The 20,975-nt window shown below is 37.2% G+C and overlaps 1 protein-coding gene across 1 annotated transcript in view; it reads left to right on the top strand.

The window, feature by feature from the left end:
- Window positions 1–20,975, top strand: part of LOC113484938 (nuclear pore membrane glycoprotein 210-like) — a 58,480-nt gene that overhangs the window by 13,984 nt on the left and 23,521 nt on the right. Inside the window, 11 exon segments of the mRNA XM_026857627.1 lie at window positions 165–305; window positions 1,564–1,701; window positions 5,000–5,155; window positions 8,181–8,379; window positions 9,695–9,840; window positions 12,044–12,265; window positions 13,527–13,700; window positions 14,897–15,089; window positions 15,428–15,534; window positions 17,817–17,921; window positions 18,049–18,150. Coding sequence (XP_026713428.1) covers window positions 165–305; window positions 1,564–1,701; window positions 5,000–5,155; window positions 8,181–8,379; window positions 9,695–9,840; window positions 12,044–12,265; window positions 13,527–13,700; window positions 14,897–15,089; window positions 15,428–15,534; window positions 17,817–17,921; window positions 18,049–18,150 — 1,683 coding nt within the window.

Below are 20,975 nucleotides of genomic sequence, written 5' to 3'. Positions count from 1 at the left end.
TTGAAATTTACATAGGGAAAAGTTCTTAATCCATTTCAGACAAGTTACTTCGAATTGTTTTTAAACAATTTTCTCATTGAATTGTTGCTAATGTGTTTATGGCTGTCTGTACAGTATTAATGTCAGTTACCTGTGGCAATATCTATTTAATATTCTGATTTTAGAATATCAGAATTAATACAAAGCTGTCCAAAGAATACTTTGAGGTGCTGAAGTCATCTCTGAATGGATCATATCATTATGTGAAAGCAATAAAGAAGGGTCAGACCATTATTGATGCTGCACTGACATCAGTAGTAGATCAGGTATGTTTTTATAACTCTTCTGCTTTACTGGTAGGCCTAAAAATGATTTACTTGTGCAGTAGTGACTTGATAGTAGCATAGTAAAAAGAAACCTGAGAATTAAATGGGTCTAAGCTGTCTTTGTTTAAACAGATTAAGAACCAAATTCTAAAATCCTTACTTCATGAAAACTGTCAACTAAGTCAACAGAGGATTTACTTGAGTAAAGGCTGTGGGATTTTGCTAACAGGTGTGTGGCAAACACCTGTTAAACTAGTGGTGCACAGCACTGATTTGTTCTTTTTTCATGGTAGATACTTATGTGGGTACATAGTGTTTCCTTGTGCTGGTGCAAAGGTCCTCTCACATTCTCTGAGTGAATTTTACAATTTATTGTGGTAGGATCATCAGTGTCATACCCTGGCCTTGTTCTGCATTCAGTTACATTTGGGAAGTTTTCTGTCATTTGGTAAGTGATGTTAAACGCTGGAATGAAAATCTGCCAAATGTATCAGCCTGCAAAATTCTTCAAATTAATATTCATTAACTTTCTGCTAGTTGGGCAGGCTGCTGAATGTATGGCTAACTAGGGCACGTGGTGTGAAAGTGATTTGCTTTTGCTTGAACCTTGGAAAAATTCAGCACTTCAACCCATTTGCTGTGAAATTGTTTTTATGATTCTTTGAGTAGGATGTACTAGATCCTTGTGTATGATAAGCCACGCTTAATCTCTGCGTCAGAGGTGTGCTCTGGAATGAAATGAGATTTACGGAGAGCTGTTAAAGTTTTCCTTCAGAACCCCAGTTAGAAATACTATGTTGTGCCACAGCGTTGTGGCATTGAAATTATGGCAAAGTTGTCAAGGCCGGTATTTCAGGATGGGTTGAGGAGTGAGTCTTTTAGGCTGAGTTTTGTCTTCACCTGCTGCGGAGTAAAACGAGCAAAGAATAAATGCAGGTGTGGAGTTACCAAATTAATTCTCCAGATGAGGTCTCAGAAACTAGGAGTAGTGAAAGAATGTATTTCTGATTGCTGTTTGCCTTTTAAATTAATGTGGGCACCTGTACCTCCATAGTAATATTACTTATTTAATACAATAGCACACTTTGCTGCCATGAGCTGACTATTTGCTCACAAGTAATGCTGTTCACAAGTGACCCTAAATAGTTGCTTTCCTTTCTGAGATGTTTTCAACAGCTTGTGTATGTGTAAGGACTAAACATTATTCCTAGGAAGTACCGTGGTGTCATTTATAATACTGTGCTGTTGCTTTTTGCAGGATGGAGGTGTTCATACATTACCAATTCCAGTGCGAAACCAGCAAGATGTTGAAATATATGTTCCCATAGTGCTTTCACCCAGCATTTTGACGTTTCCTTGGCAGCCAAAAGCAGGAGTCTACCAGTACACCATACAGGTATGCCAAAGAAGTATCTAAAGTATGGCCCAAGAAGGCACAGTAAGGCCTGTCGCCACTTACACAGGGTTGATTTTGGATCAGACACAGTGGTATCCAAAACTTTATTTGGAGGAATTTGGTTGGATATTAGTTGCAGGAATTAATGTGTAGTTTTAAAAACCTACACAAAACCCCAACAAACATAAAAATTCCACTGGCTTTCAGCTCTTGTCTTTCATTTGCTTCCTCTCTCCCTCACTTATGCACCACACATGTATGCACAGAGTGGTTTGAAATTACAGAAAACACCCTAGGTACAAAGTTTAATAGTAATAATTTGAGGCTGCGATTTACTGTAAAGGGATGGAAATATGGGAGTATGAATTGGAGTGTGAAGTGACTGCAGAAAGGGCATCACAAGATTGATGAGCAGTGCCCTGTTAGCCTCTGACGTCAGTATCCTTCACTCCCTGCACAGCTCATGCTTATGGTACAAAGTAATGGGAAGCCAAAGGCCACCGTTTCACTTACGGAATGCCTTTCTAAAGGCTCTTTTTTCTTTTATTTCTTATGTGTGTCTTTGCTCCCATGCTGCCATGCTGCCAATCTTTCCATACACTTCATGAAACAGCTGGCTTGTATTCCAGTATCCAGAGTATAGTCTAACTGGAGAAAAGAACATTGTGCTTCCCCAGCCCAGACTCTCACTCGAGTACAATGATACCCAGAAGCTGCACTCAAGTATTTTATGGACAGTTGCTACCTCTTCCTTTTAGCATGAATTTGTGCTGAGTCTTGGATCTGTCTTCAGGTAAAGAGTATACAGAAAGAGGCAGTGGAACACACCGTGTCTGAAGTAAGCAAATCAATCTCATAGGGTTAAAATTGCATTCTCTAGTATAAATCTGAAATTAACCTCATTGATTTTAGCGCTCTCATCTATATTTTTAATTTCTATGGGATTACAGTTTGGTTTAGTTCATGCTATACCCAACCATACCAGCAGAGTGTGGTAAAAATTCTTAGTACAAATATGCATTTTCAGTATTTCATCATAACTTCTGCTATTTTTCTCAGTAAGGGGAAGTAAATGTGATTTTCTGTTTCCCCTCTTTTACAGTTCTATTCTTGTCTCACCTTATCTTGCATATATCATCAGATATCTCACTAGAGAACATCCCTTTATGTTCCTCCAGTAGTCTGTATCAGTATTCTTACTTTACTGTGATTTTTTTAATAAAAAAACAAAAAACCCTCTTTTCTCCCAGCATTTAAATTAGCTTGCATTTAATGAAACTGAGAGCATTTCCCCAATCTGTCCATTCAGCAATACTAGTGGTTGTTTACAGTAGCACACAGCTTGACTGTTGTTCCTGCCTGTAGATTAGTGTTTGCCTCCTACTCGATAGTTTTGAGTCAGGCTATTTTAAATTGGTGAATAGACTTTTTCTGAAAATAAGTTGAAAGGGATTTTTGGATCTAGCCAAATTCTGTTTATAGCTAAAGTAACTCCTTCCAGATGGTATCAGAATGACTTCTGAGTTTTACTTTGTCAGCTGTCTGTTTTTTTTGTTGGTTGCTTTGTTCATATTTGTGCTAATAAGATGGCTTCTCTTGCAAGTAAAAAAGGAAAAAAAAAAAAAAGGATGTTTCCTTCCTTCCTTCCTTCCATGCATTAGGGAAGTACCATCTTTGTGAAGTTAAGGATGTGGAGGCAAATTTTTTTTTTTTTTTTTTTTTTTTTTCCCCCCTAGTAAGGGCATTACTGTTACTGATAATGGTTTGTGGAGTGAAGTTCAACTAACAGGCTGTGAGTAATGGTTAGACTGAAATAGAAGCTGATTTACCCTTTCTCTCCTCAGTGCAGACTTAACTGCTAGAGGGAAGCATGTCGTAATGCATCTGGTTTGCATGGCAACAAGATATGACTCCGTTGAATTATTAAGAATTGGGGATTTCTATTTTATGTTTTCTGCTTATTTCTCTGTTTTAATTGAAAGTATGTTTACAAAACATTCTGAACTTCTACATTCTTTAACTGTTTCTTGCTACATCCCATGCATCTCTGTCACACACTGTTATCTATTTATCCATTGTCTTTGTCCAGTGCTTTTTTTCAACTTGCTTTAAAAATGCCTTATTCTTAGTACACCTTTTTGCACAATATTTGTCTCATCAGACACTTCCTATAACTTAACAACAATGATGTTTAAAACCTATACATTTTACAGCGTGGTAATGATTATGTTTCTTCAATAACTACTATTGCACATCTAAGAGGACAATACTCTGCTTGTGCTGGCAAAACGTTTTTTGGCCTTTCAATTTATAAAACATGAATCTGCAGCAGATATTACCTGGACCATAATATCACGTAACTAGTTCTTACCTTTCTGTAGAATAATTCCACTCACTTAAAGCTCTTCTATTCATGAAACAACCCCTCAAGAGCTGAGAGCTCTAAAAAAAGGGTGGGTTTTTCTTTTATGTTGGTTTGGGGTTTTTTATGGGAATCTGCATAATAAAGCTGAGCTTATAGGTTTGAGAGTTACAGACTCCTTCCTTGAAGAGCCATTGTGGGAGTGTAGCCTGTACGTTTCACAGCCCCTTGCAGTGCTTGTGGCAAGAGTGGACAGTCTATGACTGATCAGTTGATGGAGCAGCACTGTTTGTTGAATGGCTGTGGGTAGACATGCTGATTTTTAGCATAAAAATAAAGAAGTAAAGCCAAGAAGAGAGAGATTTTTTTTCTTTTTTCCCCCTCTTACCTTCTTTTCTCCCTGCCTCTCATGTTCTTTTCTCTTCCCTTTAAGATCCCTTAACAATTCCCATTGAAAGAAGCTGGTAGGTACAGAGTGTCAGGTTAGCAGCTCTGAGACCCAAAATCAGCACTTTGTCAGCAACAGGGAAACAGTGGAACTTTTCAGAAGTACAGTTGTCCCACATGCCAGGCCTTTGGTATGCTGGTGTGTGAAATGCTCTGCTGACTCTAAGCACTATCAACCACTGGGAGATGTGAGCATCAGACTTCTGCACTGGGAGGAAGATACCTGGGTTAGCAGCACTGGTGAGCATGTAGGATATGTTCATGAAGAAAACTGAAATGAAAATGAATTAAGGGTGGTAGTCTCATTTCTTACTTCTTGCTTATTTGAAAGTTCCGAGGTGTTACTTTACTTGCATTTCCTCAAAGATAGCATTTTTGCTTAGCATCTCCCTGGTTTTCCTGCAAGATATTCAAAGGCTTCATGGCTAAGAAACATGAGAACTATATACTTTTTAAAATATTTGAAAGATTTTTCTCTCTGTATTCTAGGTTCACGGTGGAAGTGGAAATTTCAGCTGGTCCTATTCTAACCAGGCAGTTGCTACAGTGACAGTCAAAGGAATAATGACAACTGGAAGTGATATTGGTGTCAGCATTATTCAGGCAATTGATGTTCAGAATCCATTGCATTATGGAGAAATGAAGGTAAAACTCTTATTTTCCCTCGTCACTCTGAAATACGACTTTTGGAAACAGTGAAGAAGCTGAGAATGCCATAGGCATTCATGAGTTTCAGTTTGTGCATCTGGGGATTCAGGCTCTTTCCACTGCATTAACTTTGCCCCTTCTTGATTTCCTTGGCAAATCTTTTTTCCTTGTTGAAAGTTTTGAGTGCAAGAAGGAAATACAGGTCTAGCCATCTAAGCAGACAAGCCAAACTAAAAATGCATTCTGCAGGGTGAGAGGGTGGGTGTTTTCCCTCAAAATAAAAGGATGTCAGATATCATTGAGATATGCAAGGAAATTCCTGCCAGCAGAAGTGACTGAAATGGATACACTGCCACACAATGAATCTAGATACGAAAGCTGGCCAAGAGAAAAGAATCTTTCAGGAAAACAAGAAGAAAATGGGAATGAAAAATATATATCCCAAGATTTTGAGTCTCAGTGCAAATCATACCCCGTTCTTAGGATTTGGTTAGGGTGAGCAGTGTGGTTTGGAGTGAAGTTAAAATAGAGGAACTGTGTGCATGATGTCCTCACAGGGAAGGATGTCCAAAGATAGACGAAGAAGCTGCTCTGGTTAGCACTGTAAATCTACAGTCTTAAATATTTTTTCTATAGAATGTTACTGATTTCAAAATATCTCTTCTGTGCTTTGGACACAAATACATTTCCTTAATGACTTTCTGTCAAGCTGTTAAGAACTCCCAGACCTGTGACATGATAGTGTAGAAACTAGTATGCTGTGTATTTGCTACTGTGAAGTGGTGCTACTCCACTACCTTCACAAGTTGAGGCATTTTAATTTAAGGTTTTAACTTGGTGTCTTTTATAAAGAGCTAAGCATTGGAATGGAAACGTGACAGAGAAGAGGAAACTTGCTCATGACCTCGGAAAAACTAAGAGATAGTGTACTGAGCACGTGTGAGCAATCTGGGATCCAGAGCCTGTGTTTGTCTTAACTGCATGGTCATAAATGAAATAGGTTTGTTTATGCCAAGTGGATGCTACTGAGGCTGGCAAACAACCTCCATCTGGCTAAGGCTTTATAAAGGTGATAGTCTTTGTTTCTGAGGGCACACAGGTTCATTTAGGAAGCACGTCCTGCAAGCCTGGGGGCAATGCACCTTCCTTACAGGGTACATGCCTGTAATTTAGCAACTGGTGGGGAGCAAGCTGATTGCATCAAATATACATTAGCTATACAAAATACCTCATAATTTCTAAGTATTCCCATCTGCAGCACTGCTGTGATTGTTGTAGTGCACTTCTGTTGCATCAAGGTCCCTTTTGACAAAAGTGTTAAAAAATGTGTTTGGTCAAGACTGCCAAGTCTGTCCCATTGTGAAGAGAGCACTATGCAAGCAGGTATCTTTCCCTTTTTTTTTTTTTTTCCCCCTTTTTTTTTTCCTTTTTTTTTTTTTCTTTTTAGTATGTGTGTTTTGGGAAAGATATTTCTAACTAAAATTTACATGGAACAGCTTCATCTACTAACTGGGTTTTTGAGGGGCAAATCAGCTTGGATTTTGTGCTCACATTATTTATGTCAATTCTACAAAATGGATTTGAGAGGTACTATAAACTTCATGCATAAAATAAAGTCTTAAATGCTTAAAATGACATGAATTAAAATTTGTGCAGAATTTAGTTTACAGACTTGCCCTGAAATTATTCTCTGGACAAAACAGGATGCTGCTTTTCAGCAGTGTGACAGTTACCAGTAGGAGATACAGGAATGAAGATTTTTTTCAGTTAAAACTTCTTATTCTCAAGCATAAATCAAAGGCTGAAGACAGAAAAAATACTCCCCGTGTGAGCTTTCAGAGCAGTGTATTGCACAATCTGAATAGGTTATATTTAAATGCCTTTGTTCTTGTGTTAGAATTGCATTCTTTGTAGAATTAACTTCTGAAGAGTTGTATTTACTGACCTCAGCAAGCAAGTTTTAGGAATAGTTAACTTGTGTTCCACAAGGATTACAGTTTTAACTCTACCATAATGTTTGAATATTCTATCCTGAAACCATTTGCAGGTTGTTAGGAAATTAAGATATTACAAATGAAAAGATTTGATCATAGCAGTTGTTATGAAATATGTAGTCAGCCGGTGGTGGAGTCTTTTAACATTAATGGAAAAAGTAGCAAATCAGAATAATAAATAAAACAGTTAAGTCTTGTTCATCAATATACCAGCTATAATAGCACGGCAGATCTATTTCTGCTGCTCTTATTTCTGAAAGTAATCCTTTTGATTTCAAGAGTATCTCTCACATAAAGATTACTTGTTGAAGCAGAAGGTTGTTAGATTAAGCAGTAGAAACTTGTTCACTTATTTTAGGTATCTGACACATTACTGTGAGGAAATGCTGAGCCCTGGACACCTTTAAAAATGTTTTGCCAACAGAAATGCAAGAAAGAAGAAGAAAAAAACCCCAAAACCACAAACACAAAAACAACAAACCAAAACCCTTTAGGAAATGTTTTGGTCATTAGTTTCCTTAACTCCTGCATATCTGCTGCTGTAAGTGATGGAGGCTGGGGAGCCTTGCTAGTTAGCAAGGTCTAGCTCCAGTATTTATGCCGTGAAAGTCAAGGTTGGATAGAAAGTCAGTCTCAGTTGGTGCGAGTACCTCCTGGGAAGATTATGTAACTTAGTCCACACTTTAAAATCAGCAAAGCAGAAGAGAGAATTACAGAAGTAGCAGTAAAAGGATCACCAAGCTAATGTGAACCTAGACTGTTATGGGAGAAAAGCACTAAAATAGTATCAAGGTTTTTCTGGTCCTGTTTGATATTTTTTTGTGGCTGGTAAGCACAAAAACTGTTGAATCTGAGAAGAATTTTTTCCAGCCATCAGAGGGAAGTCAGGAGCTGGCTAATTAATAAGAGGAAACATTAAAATAAGGAGAGCATATTGAAGTCTGTTTGTGGTGTGTGTTTTTTTTCTGGTAGCTTTTTGTGGGGTTATGTTCATGCATCTCTGTCCTGTGTTTCTTTACCTCCTTCAGGTGTATGTGACGGAACCTAGTGGGATGGAGTTCGCACCATGTCAAGTTGAAGCACGTGTAGGCCAAATACTGGAGCTACCACTGAGGATTAATGGCCTAACAAATGTTGAAACAGGCGAGACAGTCCCACTGAGCGACTGCTCACACTTTGATCTAGTTGTGGAAGTAGAAAACCGTGGTGTAGTCAGTCCACTTAAAGGTGATTTGACCCCCTCCCTGTTTTGAAAGTTAAATTAAGATCTTGGAAGTTAAGTCACGTCACACATCTTCTTTAAATCACTGTTTCAGTTGCTGTGTACAGTATTCCCACAGAGGTGCTTAACTTCAGAGGTGGGGATCAGAGTAGTTTTATTTTGAGGATGTATTTACTTTTTTATGCAGTACTTCCCCTTGATATTTTTGATGTTTTGGGGGACTCTGAGAGCATTTTGGCAATTATTTTATTGGATAATGTGCAGTCTTCCGTACTATCTTCCTACTGGTTTAGTATTCCTAACATGCTTCTGTAACAAATCTGATGTGGACCCTACTCATGAGAAAACCCATATGTTGTGTTTTGAGGTGACGTTGGAAGACTTAAAAGAACACCAGGATTAACAACTAATTTGCCCAAATTGTCCAGCTGCTTTCAATTCTATAAAGACATTGTTCATTGTTTGCTCACAAGGAACTAAGACTAAGCTGCTTAAATTTTGTCAAAACTCTGTCATTGCTAAACTCATTGCTTTAAGAAATGCCTCTTGTCATGTTTATTAAGAGAGTGGATTATGCATTTTATTTTTAAAGATTGCCATTAACGTTGCTGGGCTAAGTGGACACTGAGCAACATGCTTGTTCCTGTGTCTGCTGAATTCAGTATGTTACTCAGATGTACCATAAATTTTTTCCAAGTGTCTCTTGTATGGGAGCTCTTTCCTGTGCTCTTGAGCCGGTAATACCAGTCTGCGTTGTACCATCTGTTTTCCCGAGAGGCAGCTATTTTAAATGTCACTGTGTAGTATGCTGTTGTACTGTTTGTTTTAAAAAAAAGAAAAAACTAGACCTCTCCCAAACCCCAAGACGTTATGTAAGCAGAGAAATGTAATGTAAATACCTTACCTTCAGCTAGAGTAATGATGTATTGCCTACATCAGTTCAGGTTGGTCTGTGCAGGAAGGCTTGTCTAAGCAGTGTGACTTATGTGCTTAAACACAAGCCAGTTTCACTTTAGAACAGCAAGATAAAAATATTCAGTAAGAGACAGAAGTTATATTAGTTTGTACCAGAGTAAAGACTCATGTCCTGTTTAGAACAGTATGAAAATAAAGAAGTTTGTGAGACATGGATACTTCGGTAAGTGTTGAGTTTGAGATGAAGACAGTAGTGAAGATTTTTACCCATTTGGTTGGAGAACACATCTCTACTTACTTCTGGTGGAAATGCTGTTGTTGAGAAAAGCTATGTTGAACTTGTATTAAAATGCCTGGGCATTTCTCTCCAAATATGTATTTATATATTTTTAATTTATCTGACAGGAAGGCTTAAGCCAACTGCTGATTTTTGTAGTGGAGTCAGAGTAAAGGCTGAAACTCAAGGATACACAACACTTGTCGTTAGTTACACTCATGGTCATGTCCACCTCAGTGCTAGCATCACCGTTGCTGCTTATCTACCATTAAAAGTAAGTGTTTTCACTGTTTCTGAAGCAGTCCATCACTTAAAATGCCTTTACATGACAAATAGCAAGTTGATAGTTTGTAATGAGTGTATTAAAAAAAAAAAAAAAGTTGTTTGGTGGGTCACAGGAGAAAATATATGGCCTGTTTGGGGAATTGTGTTTTAACCCTTTCTCTATGGGGCACGTATATAGCAGTTTGCCTACAAGGACATTGCAAGCCAACTACAGAGACGCGAGTAGTGTGATAGTGAACTAACAGATAGTTGCAACTTCTGAAGTGGAAAGTGAATTTAATATCCTTGCCCATTTTTCAGACTTCTGGCAGAAGAGTCACAACTGCTGTCATCTGAAGAATTATGCAGGACAGTAATAGGACTCAGCCCTCATCCCAGTGAGGATGTATATCTTGTTTTGCACAGCACACCTGAATTAGTAAATAACTTTTCAGCAGACTAGATGAGTATAAAATTATGTGAAATTCAAATCATTTGTTTCTCCATTTTAATTGTTTAACAATTGACTTAATACGGTAATAAGCAGGCAGTCCCAGTGCTGTGTCCATAAGAAGTAGACCTAGCTTATGATTTTCTGCTTTCATAGTATATAAACTGATTTTTGCAAGAAGGCAAAGCTGGCACCAAAAATGTATGCTTTTTCCCTACAAATGGGAGAGACTTACTTCACTGTTGGACAGTTCTCTGAAGAAAACAGGAAGAACAAATGTGAATACAGGGTCAATATATGGAAATATGAAACAGTATGCTTATGTTATGCTCATCTTCAGAGACCTAGCACTGAATCTGCAAAGCTGAAGTCTAATACCTTTGACCATAGCTTTTTTCCCCCAAATCTGGAACAAAAGTTTGTGCAAATCCTACAAATTTGTGACTGTAATAATGATTTTATTTTTTAAATATACTTTCTGTCAAATATTTTAAGTAGTTGAGTATAATCATTTGAAGGTGCTGAGACATCTTAAGTGTATTGTGTAAACTTTCTATTATTGTCAGTAATGTGAGAGAGAGGAATAGTCCCTTCAATTTTCCATATATATGGTATCATTCACATTTATTAGTAAAACCCCTTGAGATGATGTAACACTGCTTTTCATATATAAACTTAAATTAGTCTGGGGTGCTTAGCAAAGTCAATACATGGTGACAAGGAGGGTAGATTAAGTGTACTTAAAAAAAAAAAGGCAACAAAGAATCTGTGCTTGAATATCTCAGTGAAGAATTTATTTTTCTTTAAAGTGTAGAATAATGATTTACACATTCTTTTCTCTCCTTTCTCTAGAATGAATTATTTATGATGCCCAGAAATGGAATGCAGCATTTTTCTGTCAGATATTTATTTAAATAAAAAAATAAATTATAACATCAGAAGTGGGAGAAACATAAACAGGAGTCAAAGGGCAAACAGACACTTGATACGTAATCTCATAGCTTTTCAGTGGGTTTTTACCTTTTTATTATAAATATAACCACAGAATAAATGGAAGGAAAGAGGAACATTTATGCTAACCCTTGTCTTCTCTCTCTTCCTACTAAAATGCACCTATGGAGAGAATTGAACCATCCTTTATATTAGCTGCTGATTCTTCCTAAACCTAAGTAATATGTTGTGGAACAGAAGCTAGAAATGGTTATTGTATATTAAAATGCCAGGTTAATTTCTGTGATGATAAACAGCTCAGGCTTTCCTGGTGATGCACATCAATGTAGAATCTGTTGTGAAGGTTTGAAGTAAAAGTTGTGTAGGAGAATTACATGTGCAGAACTGTGCTGGAGAGAGCACTGTCAGGTGAAAATAAAATTTGACATTATTTCATTTATTTAAAGTACTGTCTGTTTAAAAAATGTAGTAGAATGCTGCCTCTCTGATGGTGTTCTGAAGAGTATATTAAGGGTCTTTCTCTTGCTGTAATTCTTCATGAAAGAGACATGATTAAAATATAGTTAAAACTTTTCTTTGGGTTTGTGGGTTCCATTTAATGTAATCTGACTTGACAGAATTCTTGCAGGTGATGCTAATGATTTTGGTACAAGTCTATAAATAACTATGTTTACAAAGCGCTGTGTGGGACAAATAGCCTAATCAAAGTAACAAAGATAGCTCTTCCATTAAGAAGGAATTTTCTTTTGCAAAGTATGACCAAACTATGTGTAAATAGAATAATTAATTTGTAATTAATTAACTGTTTCAGGCTATTGATCCTCCATCTGTTGCTTTAGTGACTTTGGGTTCCTCTAAAGATATGTTATTTGAAGGAGGACCTAGACCATGGGTACAAGAACCGTCAAAGTTCTTCAGGAACGTGACTGCTGAGGATGCAGAAAGTATTGGTTTCTCTTTATTTGGACCTCCTACATCTCGAAATAACATCCAGCATTGGGTTAGAGTGTCTTGCAGAAGCCTGGGAGAGCAAGTAAGTGCCAGAAGGTATTTGGATTGCCCTCCATTAGACACTTCAGACAGATTTATGATACCATATACCTTTTATATAACAAGTAGTTTTTCTAATAAGCCCATAAAGGACTTGGGTGTGTTGTTTATGCATTGTGATGCTGGTACAGGTTTTAGAGTGAGTGTTTCATAGCATTATGTTATGAAGTGGTTTATGATGGGTTTATTGCGGTATAAAGCCAAGTCACAGAAACCCTATGTTCTAGAATGTGTTAAGCAGATCCTATAAGTACAGCTTCAGTTTGCATAAATAGGATCATAGCAGAAGGTTGCTACAGTAAACTGACTCTTCTGTCTGACCTGCTCCTCTTAATCAAATTACCTTCCAGTGTGATTCTGTTTAGTCAAGCTCATGACAGCCATAAGAATTTACCGCTCTGATATTTGTACAGCCTTTGTGATAGTGGCTGTAGTCCTTTTCCACGTGATCTTGTTTTCTCCAACATGCAGAAGTGATTTATCTTGTGCTTTACTCGCCCTGGCCAGTCTGTAAAGCATTTAGCTTTGATTTAATGTTTTTCCTCCTGTAATTCTGCAAGGCCTAAGTGTTTTGGTTTGACTGCTAAATTGTTTAACTGATTTCCTCAGTGGACACTGTACAAAGTGTAGCTATTTCTGGAAATGCAAATTCAGAAGGGAAAAAAATATTTGTTGTTGTCTGTGACTGTGCATGCATTGGCTGTCTGTCCTCAATGTTGTCCAGAGCAGACCACATCTGTGTGGCTCTGGCGAGCATCAGTGCAAGAGTAAGGCAGGTAACCAGAGCTACCTCAGCAGGCTGGGATAGCCTTCCCTGTGTTTGTATCCACTTTTTGTTGAGGGCTAAAAAAGAAATGTAAAATAAAATGTAACATGTTCTTGAACACACTGAAATGACTGTACATATTGTCTTTGAGCTGTTCTGTTCTCACTGTGCAAGAAAAACACCTGCCTGTTAGCTTTTTAAGTTAGGAAAGATTTGTTGTTTGAATCAAGTTTGATCATAATAAACATGAATACCTAGCAAAAGTTCCCAGGAATAACACTTCGATAATGGAACTTTTCTTGAAATATGCCCCTCCTTTTACATCTTTCTTTGTCTTAATGGTTCTGTAAATCCCCAAGAATCATTATTTTTGCTTGTTCGTTCTGACATCAGCTTGAACTGATGTGTGAAATATAATATGCCTGAACTCAGTAGTCCTTTTCTCTTTCCTCACTTGCCTGTTTTCATAATTGTACAGGTGATTGCCTTAACAGTTGGAAACCACCCCACAATCACCAACCCTTTTCCAGCCGTTGAGCCTGTTGTTGTGAAGTTCATTTGTGCTGTCCCTTCACGACTCACTTTAACTCCTGTTTATGGAAGTCCTCAGCTTGACCTTTCCTGCCCTTTGCTGCAACAAAACAAGCAAGTGGTAAGGCTGAGAAGTGACAGGAAAAGAATGTGTTTATAACTTAAAAATCAGTGTTTGGACATCCACATATGAAATAAAACATCTGACTTCTTGTAAGAGTAGCAGTAACTCTGGTGTTAGAGGCCACACTGATAGCACTGTCTACTTGTGCAGAGAGCAGTCTGAATGTGAGTTTTCTACAGTGATCATTCAGACAGGTTTATAAAGGGATATACCAGAAAATAGGAGTATATGTAAAAGGATTTGGATTTGGGCTTCTCACAGAAGTGTCACTGTGAAGAAACCTTTCTGATTTATTTTGAGAAAAACTTATTTTTTTAATTAAAAAAAAAGGAGAGGGAAGTGGCTGTTTCTAGGGAAAGTACTTTCTCCCTGTATCACTTCATTCTAATCTAACTGTTCTCTTGGGTTTTACCAGACACGTATTATTACACAAGTGTACATTTGTCTTATTAGTAAAGGCACAAACTCTGCTGACGCGAAGATACCTGTGTAAGCATATACAGTGAGTAGTGTTCGGTGACATCAGATGTATCCAGCTTTGCAAATCTGAGTCACAGTAAATGGACTCTGCATATGTGCAGATTATTAAGCATAAAAAACTTTGTACTATACCCTGACGAGTGCTATCACATGTCTGCTAAGTAAACGTGTTCTGTCATGTTAATATTACCAGGCAAATATAAAAATCATCCTACTTTCATAAAACTGTAATGTGTATTGAGTTGATGAATCATTTTAAGTAACTTCTGTGTTACTTAAAGGAGATTTTTGTATATTACAAGTCACTTAAGAGTTCATCTATTTTCTTGCTCCATTATGTGTCAGACTACATCAGTACACTGCTATCACTAATGCATTTCACAAAATGAACACTAGAATTTTGAGCTATGTTTTCTGAGAAAGAGCGGTATTTTTCATTATTTCTTTGAATTCCAAAGATAATGTAGCTGAGCCATGTGGTTCAGTTTTTGTTTTAAGGTAAATCACTGGCTAAAAAACCTCACACCCTTTCACTCCCCCCCCCCGAAAAACCCTTTACAGTTGAAGTAGAGTTTAATGACTTTGCATTGATGGCTCATTTTAATGAACATTGCTCATGTGTTATAAATTTCATGGAACTTGGTATACTTTTTTTTCTCTTTTAATGATTAAAAAATCCTCTTCATCAGTTCAAAGTCTTAATTTGTTTTCAGGTTCCTGTTTCAAATTATCGCAATCCAGTATTGGATTTGGCTGTGTATGACCAACAGGGCAGTAAATTTGATAACTTCAGTTCTCTTAGTGTTATCTGGGAATCAACAAAAAAGTCCTTAGCTAATATTGAGCCTGATATGCCGATGGAGCTGACTCTGAAAGAAGATGGAAGCGGTCAAAAGAAAATGAACGGTATGAGTTAGTTTAAATGAGTGTTTCATTATTTGAAGGTCAGGATTAAATCTATTTGTTAATGTCTGAGTTTCATTTAAAAAATTACTGTAATCTGCAGTCATATTTCAGTTTCTCCTTAATATCCATTTCACATGTGTGCTATTTAAAAAAAAAAAAATAACAAAATCGCCCTCCTAAAACGCAAAACCAAACCCACCATACCCAGTGACTAGAAGCTGTCTTGAGAGAGAACATCCTTGTCTGTTTAGAAGGATAATGGAAGAAATAATCAGTGTACATTTAATCTTTTTCTTCACCCCAGTCAGATTTATTTGACTTTTTCTGTTTGATTCTAGGCTTACAAACTGTTCTAGTTCATAATGAGTCTGGGACAACTGCCATCTCTGCAACTGTAAAAGGATACCAGCAATCCCATCTCAAGGCAGCTAAAGCAAAAATACCGGTACTCAGAACTCTGTTTTTTTGTTGCCATTCTCCTCTGATGTTTAATAATGTACAGTGTGTCTATGTATTTATTTCCTTGGTGTATAGTAATGTAAAAATAAGGCAGCTCCATAGCTGATTCTGAAGACGGATTCATACCACAATATTTTTACAATGTTCATGGCTTTTCCAGCTTTGCTCTGCACTGTGTAGTGCTATCTGTATTAAATTTTTTTTTTTTTTTTTTTTTTTTTTTTAACCATTCGAGCAAGGGGATTACAAAGAATTGTTTCAGTTGGTTTTGTTTCAATTCAGGTTTTTTAATGAATTGGTGAATCTCTGCCTCTTGTTCTTCACTAAAGCAACCATGTGCTTAGTGCAGCTGTCACTGGGGAAAGCAAATGTATTATTTCCACTGCAAAACTCAGTAGAAAGGTTCTGCATGAGCAGAGCAAAAGCTGGCTGATAATTCTCATATGAACCATATGTAAAATCTGGGCTCTAACCAATGCTCTTGGTTTTTTTCTTCAGTCTCACATTGATTTTTACAGAAGAGAGAGACTATTCTTTTGTACAGTGCCAGCCATAAGCCTAGGCTCTAATTTTACAAATCATTAGCCACACCCTGAATTACTTTAGTTTGTAGATACTTGACATAGGGAAGAACAACAGCAAAATGGTGATGATGAACAGAGAAGGCAGATGTAAACAGATGGCAATTTTCTGTTCGTGTCACTTCTTTTTTAACTGAATATAAAACCAGGTTTCAGCCTTTGGAGCACCCTGACATGCATAGTAACTAACTCTTCAAATATCCTGCTTTGCTAAATTGAAGTTCTGTTTAATTTTGTTAAGGAAGATTTAAGTGGGTTTTGACTATATGCAGTTCTGAATGAAAATAGAGTTGAGACAAAGAGTAAAGTACAGAGCTAGAGTTTACAGTATTTTTAATTCAAGGCAGGTAGCAGATGGGCACGACTAATGTGAACTGTCCTATGGCCAAGATTTCTGTAAGAATGTCCACAGTTTGGCATCTGGATGGTAAATTTCTTTGGAAGATGATCTGTATTGCCGGTTGGTTCTTGTCTTTTCAGTGAGGTTTCCAGTCTGCTCTATTGGAAAATACAGTATAGGTGCCTTTACTTAATAAAAATTACTAGGTTAGAGACAGTTACTTTGTCACCCAAGATATTTGATTCTGTATCTTTTTTTTCTCTTAAAAAAATTGAATTGTAGTGAAAACACTTGATGTTCTGCAATCATTTTGTAAGTTATGGTGCTCTGCTTTATTAAAACAATATTAAATATTTTTTCTTACATTCAGAGATAGTTAGACAAGTAAATTCTATAGACTTTGCCTTGAGTTCAGAGAAGTTTGTTGTATTTCATTGTGGGATACATAGATGTAAAATGGCACCAGAGTTCTTTTGGTTCTAGTCTGTCTAGTAAGTTTGGGAGGAATCTCTGATAGTTGAAAAGTAGTTGTAAATACCACTTCTGGTACAGTTACTTAGGCTCATGTGTTATTTCTGTAAATTAATAATTTGTCTGCTGTTTTCAAATACATTAGAAATGGACTGCTATATTCTGCTTTCAAACCTCTCCGTACTTAAGCTTCTTTCTTACAGACAAAAATGCAAATAAAAATCCAATAGATGGTATATTAAGATGTCCTGATCATTGTTCCATTTTTAAGTGGAACATCTTATTATGTCATTAGGGAAAGATGACATCCTTTCTACATCAAGGAAATAATTCTACTAATTAAGTGAAATGGGTACATAATACTAACTTCCTCTAAAAACATTTTCTCTTTCTAAGCTAATGTTATTATGAGTAAATGATTAAGCTTGCATCTGGTCCAGTGTTTTATGTACTTTTAAGGAAGAATTTATTTTGGTGGCCATCTAGGAAGAATCCTAAAAAGATGAGCTTGAAGTAGAAGAAAACATTCTGTTCCTGTGCTTTATCATTTTGTATAAACTTATGTCTCTGAGTTACTATCCTACATATGTATGTTGGACTTGGTTAACTGATCCTGCTGAATCTTTAATGCCTAAGCCTTTCTCTTGGTCAGAGATGCAGAATACAACAGCATGTCCTGTGTATGACCTTACCTGTAGAAGAGAGCTAGCAGCTGAGTCAGTTACTAGATCTTGTGGACATTCTGGTAACCTAAACTTCTCCAGCTCTCGCTCTTTGTTCATCTGCTTTAATCATCCTTCCCTGCATATACAAGAGACTTGCACTGTTTTCTGACTCTTTAGTGTTTGCCGTAACAGCTAGAATTGTTTCTTTCAGTATGAACCTCTCCTACCAGTGTCTGCCACTATTGAACTGATATTAGTGGAAGATGTAAAAGTGAACCCTACTGATGTCTCCATTTACAATCACCCTGACATACAGGTAAGGAATTATTCTGCTACGTTCTAACTGCAGGGAGGAAATAATCAAAATTACATATAAGAATATCCATTTTAGCAATGTACTAGAAAGATAAAACCTAAATTTGGATGCTTTTTTGGTTCTGCAGGCAGAACTTTTCATCAAAGAAGGTTCTGGATATTTTTTCATCAATACTAGTGTGGCAAATATTGTAAGAGTGGCTCATGAGGAAACTCAAGGTATTGCTTTGGTGAGTGAAGTATTTTGTTATTTTGTGTCTTCTTTGGCCATCTGAATATGGTTCTGCAGTTGGTCATTTTCCAGTACACATGGATAGAGAGGCAGTAACTGAATCTTGGATGTGTTTGCCTGTCACAGTCAAGCTTCAGGCAGGGGTTCTTTACATTAGCATTTTCAGCTGTAGTTTCAGGTATAGGAAATTGTTTCACTACAGTTGTGGTGCATGTGTATACTCTCTACAAGATAAAAGCCAATACCAAGTTGTTTTTTAACCATTACAATTTTGCAGTACAATGTTCTTGATTTCATAAACACAAAATGATAAATAATGTGACAGATTTTTTCAGAAGCGTTATACAAAAGATTAATTGGTTTCTAGAATAATATTGGAGGATTTGTTGTAGGCCAGTACTTCTGAAATCTTCAAATTCTTCTTCCAGTGCTATTTCAGAATATTTTGCTGTCACAGCATTTCAACCTGATTTCATGAATAAGCATCTATTAAAGAGTTGATTTCTGATCTCCGTAATAAGTTTTTAATGCACTTTTCCCCTAGAAGATGCAACTAGACTACAGTTATGCTTGATTTCATGCAGGCCCAGGCTATGAGATGTGTTCTACAGTGAACAACAATAAAACTATGTATTTGCATTGTAGCTTTCATTATACAAGAATTGGTAGTGACACAAGTTGTTTAAAGAGGGATCTTTACAAACCTATGTTTTACAGATTTGTCTTGTAATGAATAATGTTGATGAAGTTGTGAAATAACGATGGTAAAGCAGGATTTTTTTTTTTTTTTTTTTTTTTTTTTTTTTTTTTTTTGTCACTGTTGAGAATATGGAAAATCTTGGTGAAGCATTTTGGTTGTGTCTAACTGTTGAAAATGCAAGGTGGAAATACTTTTCCAGTTGAGCCAGCTAGACATAGAGGTGGGGAAATATCATAAGAGATGAGCTTATTTTTGTACATTGTTTTAACTCAATTTTTTATTCAGATCTCCCTCGTGGGTTTAGCAGTGCTTTAACTGATGTATATAAGATAATTTCAGAATATAGCAGTGAACTTAAGTGGAATAGTGCCAGTACGATAGGCTTTGTGAAGTACATAAAGAGATTTATTTTAACTACCTGCCAGATTAAAGGAGTGAAAACTCCATTTTTTAACACATCTAAAAACCATTGGGAAAAAAACTCCAGAAGACCCCACATTTTCAAAGTTTGTTTGTCCTGTGTGTAATGTTTGTGTTAAATCCCATTATTGCCTGTGGATTTTACTTTCCATGGAAGCCAGTGGAATGGTCTGTGTAGAAAATCAGCAAGTTCATCTGATGTGCCAGGCTGATGCTATGGCAGGTATCAGTGGAGCCAAGCTGATAGAGGGTGGTTTGATAGTAAACTATTCTAAGAAAGTTAATTCAATCTATCTCGAGCAGTGATTCCCAGACTTCTTACAGGGGCTGCCAAGGATAAATTATATACCTCTTACTCTCCTTTTGACACAGCAGCCTTTCTGGGTGTGGGTGGTAGCATGGGGGAAGAATGAATAGTGTCAAACAGTGCAATACCCTGTATACTAGGGAGTCACTAGACACATAGTAGGAGATTAGAACTGAAGAGGTAGCTGGGACAGGAACAGTTTTCATAAGTTGTAGTAGCCCTGCTTTTCCTTTAGCCCTCCACTCTGGTAGTTTCTTTTTTTGGCCTCCCAGTCCAAACTGAGATCCATTACATTCTTCTTCCCCATGCTTGTGCTGGTTGCCTTCTCCTGGCCACATCACCTTCTCTGCCTTCCATGGCTGTGTGTTAATACATGGCCACAGCACCTGTATTAGCTACCCACTTTGGGAACTGCTACTATTCTGAAAGCTGACATTTATTAAAACTTTATATTCTTTTCTATTTCAAGGCAAAAGTAAGAGTGGTGCCCTCAAAGAACAAAATGTCAGCTCTTCCCACTGCTCTTACTGCTAATTCCTGTAGTGCTGCCAAGTAATGCTATGAATTATATTAAATTCCTTTGAACTGAGGGGCCTGGCTGTCCATGACCCCTTATTTCTTAATCCAGATGTACAGAGAATAGGACACCAAACATCTGTGCTGTCTCTGGCCAAAGGGAAGGTACCTGTGCAGGTGAAGAGAGTAGTTGGGATCACCCATGAATGTGGCAAGGCCTGGCAAATTGCAGGAGAACTGCAGAGGTGATGTGATCAAGGTGCAAATGCATGGCCTTGAGAACGTGTGTGGAGACAACCTTGGGATTGGTGCCTAGTTCTGAGGGCTGGTATTTGTCAGCAGAGGTCTCTTTTTCTTCATTGTTTGATTCTTGCTGTATTCTGAGAAGTGTAACAAGTGCCTCCTTTGGATAAAAAAATTAATAATAGTTGTATCCAAGAAACACTTCATCTGTCAATTGTCTTTTCCCAATTAGTTGGGAAAACCTACCACCAGATTTTCGCTATTCATTCAGATTAAAAGCCTTAACTGTAAAGTATGAATCTTGTAGGAAGAAATACCAATGCTTTATAAGCATAGTCTCTGCCCTTGATTTTTTTTTCCTTATTTTGTTTTTCACTTCACTAGGAAAAGTTTAATTGCTCTGAATGATTTGTTGTGGGTGTTTTGTCCTTCTGATGACAGAAGGAGAATAACAGGGTGCCAGACTGCTTCTAGATTATGATGTGTTAATTCAGTTGCTGCCCAGTTGCTGCTCAGTGGTATGATGCTTTTACATACGTTTTAACAGCTTTACTTTTACTTCGGTGGAAGAATTATCTGTGTCTAAGGCTTGGAGACTTCTGCATCCAACTGTGTCTTCCCTGAAAGTGATACAAAT

Source organism: Athene cunicularia, assembly GCF_003259725.1.
Source record: "Athene cunicularia isolate RWA chromosome 12 unlocalized genomic scaffold, athCun1 chr12_part1, whole genome shotgun sequence".
Lineage (NCBI taxonomy): Eukaryota > Metazoa > Chordata > Aves > Strigiformes > Strigidae > Athene > Athene cunicularia.
Note: the sequence above shows the minus strand (reverse complement) of the source record. Positions and strands in the feature narration are given on the sequence as shown.